The sequence below is a fragment of the Penicillium concentricum genome, assembly GCF_028827145.1.
Source record: "Penicillium concentricum strain IBT 3081 chromosome Unknown utg000002l_segment0_segment0, whole genome shotgun sequence".
In the NCBI taxonomy this organism is placed as follows: domain Eukaryota; kingdom Fungi; phylum Ascomycota; class Eurotiomycetes; order Eurotiales; family Aspergillaceae; genus Penicillium; species Penicillium concentricum.
Genome location: NW_026622755.1, coordinates 3159679 through 3171245, shown reverse-complemented (window position 1 = coordinate 3171245; position 11567 = coordinate 3159679). Strand labels below are relative to the sequence as shown.

At 48.7% G+C, this 11567-nt stretch overlaps 4 protein-coding genes across 4 annotated transcripts; 2 read left to right on the top strand and 2 right to left on the bottom strand.

The window, feature by feature from the left end:
• Positions 1–268: 268 nt before the first annotated feature.
• N7517_004800 (metalloendopeptidase WSS1) lies at positions 269–1632 on the bottom strand (the record flags this gene model as incomplete). Its single annotated transcript, XM_056722530.1, has 2 exons — positions 269–1295; positions 1349–1632. 2 exons carry the CDS (start codon positions 1630–1632, stop codon positions 269–271), a joined length of 1311 nt encoding a protein of 436 aa, XP_056578780.1.
• Positions 1633–2390: 758 nt separating this feature from the next.
• Positions 2391–3945, top strand: N7517_004799 (DUF1776 domain-containing protein; the record flags this gene model as incomplete). Its single annotated transcript, XM_056722529.1, has 4 exons — positions 2391–2423; positions 2481–2817; positions 2882–3045; positions 3103–3945. The coding sequence occupies 4 exons, from the start codon at positions 2391–2393 to the stop codon at positions 3943–3945; spliced, it is 1377 nt and encodes a 458-aa protein (XP_056578779.1).
• Positions 3946–4364: 419 nt separating this feature from the next.
• N7517_004798 (uncharacterized protein) lies at positions 4365–5467 on the bottom strand (the record flags this gene model as incomplete). The annotated part of the gene is made up of 2 exons (XM_056722528.1): positions 4365–4823; positions 4988–5467. Coding segments are annotated over 2 exons (939 nt in total), but the record flags the coding sequence as incomplete, so codon positions are not given.
• Positions 5468–7900: 2433 nt separating this feature from the next.
• On the top strand, positions 7901–10199 carry N7517_004797 (tetratricopeptide repeat protein; the record flags this gene model as incomplete). Its single annotated transcript, XM_056722527.1, has 2 exons — positions 7901–9999; positions 10052–10199. 2 exons carry the CDS (start codon positions 7901–7903, stop codon positions 10197–10199), a joined length of 2247 nt encoding a protein of 748 aa, XP_056578777.1.
• Between the last annotated feature and the right edge of the window lie 1368 nt (positions 10200–11567).

Here is an 11567-nt window from a genome sequence, read left to right as displayed (position 1 = left end):
TGTTGGTTGGAGCTGGAGAAGAGGAAAGAGTTTGCTTTGGAGTTTTGTGAGAAAATTTGGCCTGGTGGAGCTCTCTTAGTCATGTAGATCACGTGTTGCTTTTTTATATGGGGCTGGACTCTACCCCTTGGTAGTGGAGACGGAATTTGTATACAATGTGTAAAATATTCAATATTCAATCAATATCTATTGTCATACTGGTATCAATTTCATAAAGGTCATAAGTCCCTGGTTAAGGTATGTGGTGGTGAAACATCTTGAGATTTGATCAAGAGGACGGCTTCATTGTCCCACAGCAAGAACATGTCCACCATTGGGTTTCCATAAAGCTGCTACACGAGATGCAAACCCATCCAAGAGGCTTCTTATCTGCACCCCGGTCCAAGGTTTTGAGGGTATCCAGTGCACGGGTTCGGTTCTTGAAAACAAATGCACTCCTGAGATTCGCTTCCTTATCCTCCTTTTGATCAAGAGGTAAAGGCCTTTTCTGCGAGTTTCGTGACTCTGAACACACCGGGTGGGTAGAATTTCGGCTAGAGGCAGATTTGGATAGCGCACTGGTCGGAGGCGGTCGTTCTGCTGCACAAACATCACAACATAAGAAGGTAGACGGGTTTTCGAGCGTGCACATCGGGCAGATCCAGGGTGTCTCGTATGAGCTGTTATCGGCTGTAAGATCAACAGGTGCATTGCGATTTGATGACAAGGATTCTTTTGGAAGCGCAGGTAGAGTTTCGGAGATAGCAGGCAGGATGTCGGAAGCAGTAGGTGGCTGTGACGATTTTGTTCGAGGTCCTGCCGGGTTTTCTTGACTTGGCGCGACATAAGATGATTCATATTTCTCCCTTTCTTCTTCCTGTATCAGTTCGATAAATGCCTCCATGATAGCCCGCTCGTTTGCGTCGTCTTCTTCGGCCTGGGTTCTGAACCCATGCGAGGCCTCTTCCGCAAGCTCGGTGCTTCGATCGGTTCCAGATGCACAGCCCTGAGTTACTTCAATTCGCCGCTGCGCAGCGTCGGCCCGAAGCTTGCGTATATCTGTTCCTCGGAGCACGCGGGTGCCGCCAAGCTTTTTGCCAGAATTATTGGCAAGAACCCTGCGCTGTTCAGCAGCGGCACGAGCTTGACGTCGAGCTTCATCTAGTGGAATTCTTTGGCCACCCAGACGCTTTCCTTGAGATAAGAAGCCCTCTCCGGTGTAGCCTTTTCGGGCTAATTCCTCATGCTCATCACGAAGTTGATTCCACAACGCGTGAAATTGCTGATTATGGGGACCAATCACATTGTGGCAGAGTCTAAACTTTATCAGAATTTGTACTGTGGGATATTTAGACATAGAATCACTCACTCATGAAGCATAGTATCCAAAACCTCCTCGATGGGGAGAAATTGCCGTTGGTCAGAGGGATACCGTAATCTCAGACAAATCTTCTGACCAGAGTTGACATTCAGCCCCAGCAGGTTTCGCTGCTGTGGATAGAACTCACAGAGCGCACCCACTTTCCAGGCGCGCTGTCGCATAATCGGTTTGACCAACGACGCGACTTTGCGTAGGATCAAGAGGGCCTCGGCTTCTCGGGGGCGTTTCTTCTCATGGCGATATTCTGAGATTAGGGGGTCTAGCTCGCGCATTTTCGATTTTTTTATTATCAAGAACTTGGACAGTATGATCAAATAGGACGCCGCGAATATTTGAGGTGTGACTGCCTTCGTTGGGATAGCCTCCTCCAAGGCGAGGGTCTGAACGAGAGGATTTCACATCCGAGCATGCCCAAACGATGGCATTACACAGATGGCGATGCAGGTAGCCAGGAACAGTCAAAGGAACATAGCCAGTGATGGAAATTCCAGAATCATTCCAAGTTTTGGGTTTCCATGGATGGCCTTCTGGCATAAGCAAGGCACACATTTGGCGCCTGATATATCAGGCGGAATGTATAAATCACGTGCCCTGGATCTGCAAAGTCCTGACGAAATGCATGCCTTTCAATCATGTGTGATGGTGATAAAGATAATTTCAAATGGAATTGGGACTGCTCTATCCCTATATAGTACTAGCTAAGAACCTTCAGATCACTTTTGCTTAACTTTGGGTTTGCCGTGGTGTCATTGTGTCCAGATATATGTTCACAGTATCCCAAATTTATACAATAACCAAGTTGCTAAAAAACCAGTTTGCCGCATTCTAAGGACTTCTGGTAGAAAATAGTACCTAAACAACCAAAATAAATATGCAAAAATATATAGCTAGCTTTCTATACTCCCCGTTGACAGTTTTATACAAAGCGCTGCTCATGTGACCTTCCGATAACACCGAGAGCGTTATCAGCATCCATCTTATCGAACTTTCGTTCTACTTTTTCTTTCCAGCTTGTTCTCAAATAAACAAGATGACGAGCGACGACCTGTTCTTTTTTGACTATGTGAGTATTATGGAAGGTGACAAAGAAAGCCTTCGGCGCTGATACTTCCTCATCCAGCTCTCGTCTATACCCCATGACGTAAGGCGGTATTCCCTCGAAGTCGCCGACTCGATTGACCGACAAGTCGACCATGCCGCACATGTGATTAAGGATACGCTGGCCCAGCAGTCATGGCTACCGCCCACTGTTCGCCCGGGTCGTTCCCCGAGGATGCGGTCATCGCAAGGCCTAACGGACCGGATCCAAAGCTGGGTGGCTCGGAATCGCGCATGGTCAGCGGCCATCCTCGCATTTATCGGAACCGGTGTTGTCCTATACTATGGAAACAAGAAGCTACACGGAAAACGGAGAAAGGCCAGAAGGGCAAGCAACGGCGCAAGAAAAGAGATTGTTGGTATGTGTCATAATGCCTGCATGTGATCTGCACTAAGATCTGAATGCTAATTCTGCGGTTATAGTTGTTGCAGGATCGCCACATGAGCCGATGACAAGGGCTATTGCCATGGATTTGGAACGTCGAGGATATATTGTATATGTGACTGTTTCTTCCGCGGACGAAGAGCAAATCGTCAAGTCCGAGAATCGTGTTGACATCAAGGCTCTCTGGTTGGACCTTACAAGTGTAAGTGCTGTTTGTGTATTCCTTATACGGCAGAACTTAACTAATATTCTAAACTAGACATCCTCGTCGCCGTCCGAAATTCATCCCTCGTTGCAAGAGCTTCGCTCTTTGATTACCCAGGCACAGTCACCTATCGCCGGAGTGCCTCCGCACACCTGTCAACTGAGCGGCCTTATCGTGGTCCCATCACCAAACTATAGCGCAGGCCCTGTCGCAACCATCCCGCCGTCATCGTGGGCCGACACCGTCAACACCCGTGTCCTCTCGCCCATCCTCACAGTCCAGGCATTCCTCCCCCTGCTGACCCTGCGCAGCAATAGTAGCACTATTGTCTTCGCCTATCCTTCCATATCATCTTCTCTTTCCGCGCCATTTGCCGGTCCCGAAGTAGCCACAGCCCGAGCAATCTCAGGCTTCGCAGCCTCACTTCGCCAGGAACTTCGTCTCCTCGAACAAGGCAATGTCGATGTCGTTGAGCTACAGCTGGGCAACATTGACCTGGGACCTACATACCGGAATAGCCAGAACCAGATTGCAGGCACAGAAGTCCTCGCGTGGAGTACCCAGCAGCGAGCCCTTTATGCCTCACAGTATCTGTCCAGCGTTGAGCAGCGCCCAGTTGCGTCTGCTGGTCCCAGCACAATACGCGGATCCCCCGCGCGGAACCTCCATTACGCTATTTTGGATGCTTTGGAGCCAACCTCGCGGGATATGTTCGGCCGGAAAGTGTCCAAGAAATCTGTTATGTATGTAGGCCGGGGAGCTCGGTCGTACAGCCTGATCGGGGCCTGGGTTCCTAGTGGACTCGTGGCGCTGATGATGGGCTACCGCAGTGGGAATGGGATGAACTCGGAGACCCCGAGTGGCAGCAGCAGTGAAACCAGCTGGGAGAGGGTTTAAGCTCGTGTACTATTCTTTGACACATCTCCTTCATGGCCTTGCCGTATCTAATATATCAAAAGCACTCGCTTTGAATAATGCTCTTCTGTACATAATATCATTGGAAATACTCTTCGCTCTTGAATAGCCCTGTTCGCCAGATTTTGTTATTCACACTGGCACATAACTATGGTTTTTACATATAGAATAGAAGGACCTCTGAAAATGGGAAGAAGGAGAAGAGAGGTCAACAGGGCAAGGTCTTTTGTGTCGAGGCTATGTAGGAAGAGGTTACGTGACGACGTATTGGGGCGCTAGGCCGGAAGCGCCAGAACTTACTGGAAGTAGTAATCAATTCACAGGTCCGCCATTTAAATAACACATAGACACAATTATTAGATTAGCATTTAGTAGCATATTGGTATTACACAGCGCCATGCCTATCTAACCAAGCAATTTCCCCCAGAAGAGGAAAATCGACCCATCGCCGCCTCCAAACCTGACACAGTCTTCATCTCATTCGATTGCTCATCACGCCCAACGAAACCAATAAAAGCATCGTGTGCGCGCAGCGGATCCCGTCTCGCCCGCATATTCCTCCCGTGCGTCAGGCGGCAGCGCAATTGAACAAGCGCGCAGGAAATGACGAAGAAGACCAGAACCGCAGCGAGGATGCCAAAACAGTATGCCACCACAAGCTTGCTCTTCTGTCCGTGACTGCCAGCGTCGAGGAAGGAATACCGGTACCAGCCCTCAGTTTCGTGAGTGATGTATGCGATGCAGTGGTAGAGCAGGAGGATGAAGAGTAGGAATGGGATTGCAATGAATGGGTGCGGTGCTGTGGCTGGGAGGATGATTTCAAGTAAGACGTAGACAGAGTTAAGGCCGTGTTGGGAGACCTGGGGAATTGGTAGGTTAGCTTGAACTTGCGCTCATATTGATTGGGTTTTGCTTTCCGGGAGAGCTTGTGATATGTCAATGTCGTGCCTAGGTGAGCCCTGTTTCTTTGGTGGGGGATATATAGAAAAGGAAGCATAGAGGGAAATCGAAAGATGATACGTACATTTTGCCAACCGTTGAAGGTCTTTGTGGGCCACGGTGGAGTGAAGATGACAGCCCAGAAGACAGCCTTAACGAGAAACGGATACGTTGTGACTGTCACATACAGTAAGCTGTGTAGTACGCGAAAGGCCCGCGGCCAGCGGTCGAAGAGAGCCGAGCGGCCTGTTCGTGCATAGCACGCTGTATGGATGGCAGCGAATAGCATGTAGAAGCCAATACCCCAGTAAGACAGCCAGGTGAAGTAGCTGAAAGACCGGCCAATCGAAGAGAGATTATCGTGGGTGCCATACCAGCCCCAGAAGATGAAAATGGAAGTGAAGATGTACAGTGAGATCAGACCGCGAAGACTGGCGAGTATGACCGGGGGTAGAATCCAAGATGTCTCGAAGTGGTGCTTGTCATCGGTAGTCTGGTAAACCCTGAAGAGAGTGGTTAGAGAGAGAGTTGAGACATGCTGTTTCGTCCCTTGCGATTCCGATGTACTGGAGAATTTAAGCGAAAGAGGCAAATGAGCAAGAAAAATGAGCTTCAGGTGTACATGTGGTTGCCCAGACCGGCAGAAAACTAGGATCTTAATGCCCACATGGGAGCTGGGGAGATTAATGTCTGCTGTTTCCTGCGGTCTAGAGTGACCTTGCAAGTCGTTCTGCGCTTCTAGAGCTAAGTTACGAGGACTAAAGCCAGTCGTGCAGGCACTTTTACTCTCAGTCTCACCTTAGATCCGATTTGTCACCACAAGTGCTGGCCCTACACACTGACAAGAGTTTGAAGGCTTATGATTGAATCTGACGTTGAATCAGAATCAGGGGGTGAGTCTTGGAATCGAGCCAAAGGACTGATATAAACCAAGACCGGATTTAAGGTTGTCTCGATGATCAGCATTTGGACTAAGATATTCGAGACATTCCAAACCATGGGCTCTACCCGGACGCATACTGTATAGGAAGACTTGAGATATGCTTGATGCAGGAGTTATTCTTTCAAGCATATGCATACCTTGCTTATAGTCTTGCGGTGGATACAGCCTATAATATAGTATGAAACCAAAGATACTCTTGAAACCGGATTTGTAGGTTATTCTGTTCTGTCAACCCGATGGGTAACATATTAGTCTATTCTGCAGCCTGTGAAGATTGCTACATATATCTGAATACTGAATCTCAGTTTACTTGCTTGATAGCTGCCACCACCAGAAAGCTCAAGCATCATTGGGCCGCAAAGGAAAGCTGCTGCGTACCGACTCCCAGCTACTATTCCCAGATTCGGATGGCCAGACATCAGAAAGAACCGGTTGTAGTCTCTCGGGAACGCATATTTCAGGTGAGTCTTGAAACAGCGACTGGTTCCGTATCTCCCTCTCTCTTTTTCCGATTTCCCTAACAGTCTGCACACCGACATTTTGAGAATTGTAGCGTGTTATCAAAAATGAAAGAGTAAACCAAGCAAGGCGCAGATGTTCGTCATTTGGGAGGCACTCAAGACCAAAAGGCATTAGCGATGATCTGATGCAGTTCGGTCTCCAGCCTTTGAGCAACGAAAAGAATAGTGCTTCATGGAAATCCAATCTTCATCAGGAGTAGACCATGTATTATACGTTTCGGCATTACATTTGTCAGTCACACCTCTCGCCATTGGTCAAGTTCTGACCAGGGGCTAGCTTTCATCCAGTCCCAAGGGTTATCTTTGTAGTTAGGAGCATTACCAAGAGTGGAAGGAAGAATGCCTTTACCTGCAGCGCCATCTTGTTTATCGGGTATGAGTAGTGACTACATAGCTTTCAACATGATGTCTCATATCATTTAGATGTCTGCACCGTAGATGCATTAACTGGCGCATCCCGTGGAGAAACAGCATTCTACTCGAAACTACCTGTGCACTCAGATGGATTAAATACTGGGCAAGCGAATAGAGTGAAATGTAGGTGCTTTGAACGAGAAACGAGAAGAGTGTATCCCGATATAGTTTAGAGTTCAGACCACCTCCGGGGCCGTGGGATGAGTAACATGTGTCACTATTCCCAAATAGGAATAGTGGATAACACAGACCACGGTTGAGTTGAATCAAAAAAGGCCGCGTATATTGTCCTTTTCATTTCCTGGCATATTAGAACGTATGTTGTCCATAGTGATCTACTAAATGAAATTAGGATGAAACAATTCCGAAGAGATAGTTTATATGTCTATTCCATTAATAGCCGGAACCTTTTCGTGTGGTACCCGCTCTCGTGGCTTGCAATATAAGTAGGGGATGGTTTCACTTCTCAATGCTAGCCTGGCTAGTCTGGAAAACTAGCCCCTAATTTCAATGTCAATATTGTATAGACAATTACCTATGCTGTCATAGTTCTAAAACATGCATGTTTAGAAATGATGAAACCTCCCGTGTGGGGAGAGACGGCAGGGGAACTGTTGGGATTCTAGAAGATAGCGGGTCAAACAAAACACCTATGTATGTTGTACATGGTGAAATTATTATAAGATCAATAGTCCATAGTGGACTATTATTCAATAGGATAATAGCCAATAACAATACATACTTGGAGTATGTAACTTAATTGTTATTCTTGGCAACCCCCTGAGCAATTCTCCCCCTGAGACGATCCCCTTGTCAAACGTCGAGACCTGGTGGAGTAAACTGTTTTTAGTGCACGGGACGCTTCTGTTTAGATCGTCAGCGCCTTTCCCCTTCTCTCTTTCTCCTTTCTCGCCCTATGCCCTGATCTCTTCCTACGCATTTTTGTCTATAGGGCTGTCATTCCTTTGGCTCGATATTGCCTCCCCGCCCTAAAGCGCCCCCCTTTGTTGTGTCCGCTACCTTTCCGAAATAACTTCGATGCTTTCTGCGCAAATCACAAAGGATCCAACCGACTCAGGATAAATGATTCAATAGCCGACCTGATATTCACATATTCATCATGGACATGCGAGGGAAACTGAGCGAATGTCGCTCCATATCCCACGATACCATGCGGAGTGGGCGGAGTGTGCGGAGTGGTACGTCCTCGCCGCGGGTAGCGCATTTCGACGGCGAAGTTCCTCCCGCACTTTCCCCTCTCGACGCATTCGCCGCTCAGAGTCGATTCCTGGCCCGACAACTCGATGAATCTCGACAAGGCGACCGCCGCATGAGTCGGCTGCCACCGGCGAGTGTAGCTCGATCGCTTTCCCAAGGCCGCCCGGGCTTCGGCCGCTCCAAGTCGTCAACTGAAGCCCGTACCGAACTGACCCGCCAACCCACGCAGAAGGGACTCCCGGAATATTCAGAGCCCAAGTACCGCCCTATCTCCGAACATCCTCGGTTCAGCTCCGTTTCCAATGCTAGCACCGAGGCTAGCTATTATGAGGATGATGATAATGCGACACCCCGGACAACGATGCTAAATCATGATTCGGAGGCGTATGGAATGCCGCGTGCCGAGTCACCAGAGGGCGTTGCGTCACACGCAAGTGGAGCGGATGATGCGCTTGTTGGTATGGCGGTTGCTGAGCCGCAAGGTTCATCAATTGATTCATCTTTTCGATTGGACATCCCACGTACCTTGGCGCCGCCAGTGTCACCACGGTCGCGCCCATCCAGCAGTGCAAAAGTGGCACACCCTGAGAGCTCTGATGATGATTATAGTAGCTCTAACGGTGGGTCGACGTTCTCTAAACCTCGCAAGCTGTCCTCTGGAAGTGCTGTGTCATTGCCATATTCTCCCATGTCGACATTCCCTGCACGAGCACATCCTCGATCGCCATCCATGAGCTCGGAGACATCGGGTACGGGAGGAAACCACCTACCCCGCCCTTCTTTTAATTTCTCTCGACCGTTGAGTCGCTCGAGTACGACCTTGTCTGCCCCTGGAGCTTCGACCCCTACCGACCCGATTCTTGGCTCTTCATCGAACCACATGACTCGTCGCGGCAAGCCGACTCCCCTCGTTTTACAACTGACGACCGAAGATGTTGCTGCAATAGAAGCCATGGATGGCGAGCCGTCGTCCGCTGTCTCATCTTATGTGTACGCCAAGTATGCGCTTCCGCGCGGACGTTTCCTTTCACGGGATTCCGTGGTCTTTGCGGGCTTGCAAACGCCTCATTTCGAGTGGGATGAGCCCTTATTTGAGAAAACACCTCCACGGCATTCAGAAGAGCCACCGCGAATGACACGGACCCCATCCCCTACGCCCCATCGACAATTGGCGCACTCACCGAAGCCTCACTCGATGCACGAAGTTCCAGCTTCGAAGCCTCAATCCCCAGCACCGAAATTCCAACCCCAATCTCCGCCTCAATCTCCACCTCAGCCTCAACTTCAACCTCAAACCCCCAAGTCTCAACGAATCCCGCCCCCTCCGCCTGTACCCGATTCGCCAATAGAGCCGGTACGGCCCTCTGTTGACAGCACCCGAGAGACAATCAACGAGAAGGATGAAACTGTCTCTTCTGCGGATTCGGCCAGCACCATGCGGCCCCAAACTGCCAACGCTCCGGTAACGGCTTCGGGCCTCACGGCGGACGACCACGTCGCCAAGGGCATTGAATGCCACGAGCGAGGATCATTGAGCGAGTCGACGTATCATTTACGGGTTGCCGCGAAACAAGACCATCCGACGGGAATGCTGCTTTATGCGCTGGCCTGTCGACACGGCTGGGGCATGCGGTCCAATGAGAAGGAGGGCGTACGATGGTTACGCAAAGCTGTGGATTCCGTCGGATTGGAAATGTTGGCCGATCCGGATGCCCCTGGTGCCTCGAAGGCGAAAGAATTACAAAAGGCATACCGGGCTCAATTTGCTCTCAGCATTTATGAATTGGGTGTCAGCTACTTGAATGGCTGGGGTATCGAGCAGGACAAGTCACTTGCCTTGCGCTGCTTCGAAATTGCCGGTCAATGGGGCGACGTTGATGCCATGGCCGAAGCTGGATTCTGCTACGCGGAGGGTGTTGGCTGCAAGAAGGACATGAAGAAGGCGGCACGCTTTTATCGCCAGGCTGAGTCTAAGGGTATGAGCATGGTTGGAAACAGCTGGTACGTTCCTAATAGTGATATTCCCATCGACCTTATTAACACGTTTATCCAGGATCTACAAGGACAAATACAATGAGACTGACGCTCCTTCACACCCCCGTGGCCGAAATGCCAGCGGAGAGAAGGACAAGAAGTCGCGTAGCAAGTCTCGCACTCGCAGTATCTTCCAAAGAAAGAAATCCATCGTCCCAGAGGCATAGCCTATCTTTCTTATTCACTTTTTCATTTTGCCTCAACGCGTTCTTTTGGAACAACCATTCATTTTGCAATTTGCAATATGTTTGGAACATTCCTAGCCGATCTTTGATTTATTCCCCCCCTTTTTTTCCCCGTCGACTTTACATTCCTTTCCACATGTCTAAATTTTTCCTTCACATTTTCCTTTCCGAGCCGCCTGGGCAGCTGTTTTCGAGCATGGACCGGGAGTGGTTCACGTGTCTCGCAGGCTTAATACTTCAGTTCTCCGTATATACCCTTTTTTTTTTTCTTCCCATTTGCCGATTTCTTTTTATTTTGCATGGCAAATCATTTCTCTTCTTGGTTATATTTCTTGGGTTTCATGCCCTGGACAATTTCTCATATTTGCTCGATACCTCAGTGTGGCGACTTCATGAACTCATGACAGAATCAAGTATCTGTATCTTTTGGACTTGCATTCCTTATTAGCAGTAAATATTTCATATAAAACACATTTCTTTCTAAACACCTGACCCCCCGCATTGTTCCCCGGCTTTTGTCTCGGAGCATTGACCTAAATGCGCCTAGATCGTCTAGACTGGTCCTCCGGGCTTATCACCTAAAACACACTGGCGTCTTTCTTGTGTTTAGTGGAGGATTAGCGGGGATTAGCGGGGATTGAACTTGACTCGGCTGTTCTTGCTCTCCGTACTCCGTACTGCGTATAGAACCTCTCTGAATACGGGCACAGTCCTTGCATCCAGGGTCGCCTCCCTTGGCAATACGCTATCTTGCAGCTAGTCTCACTGTCCACCAATAATTACCCTGGTCATTTAATAAGCTAGTGCAACGGTACTCCATAGACTATCTCTTTAAAAGTCCCCCAAATCTTACACATATAAGGAAAAACGCCCTGGTAGGACAGATGCACCCGTCCCGACGCATCCCGCTTATTAAAATTCTTATGGTATTTTAGTCCACCTCGGCTCTAATCTTCAGGCATGTGGTGATGGTTAGATATTAACTTGAAACATTATACAACCCAGATTTGTTGATCGTATCTCCCCGGAACCCCGGGATTCCCCAGACGCTAATACCACACTTATATTCCCCGTATATAATTAGAAAAATCAACTAAAAGGAAATGAGAAGCAGGGATATTTTCCCCTTTCTTTTTCGGATTGGATTTGGTGGCTTTTTTTCCTGCATAACACATGTGACGCTAGAATATACCTTGTCAATTCATTTTGCCTGTTAGATTTTTTTATTATAAAGTACACACTACTACCCACGCTATTTTAGACTGCCTGTACCACTTTCTTTTTCTTGGAAGCTCTTTTTTCTACAGGTGTCCGACTCGGTATGTATATCTCTTTTGAACCCTCTTGCAG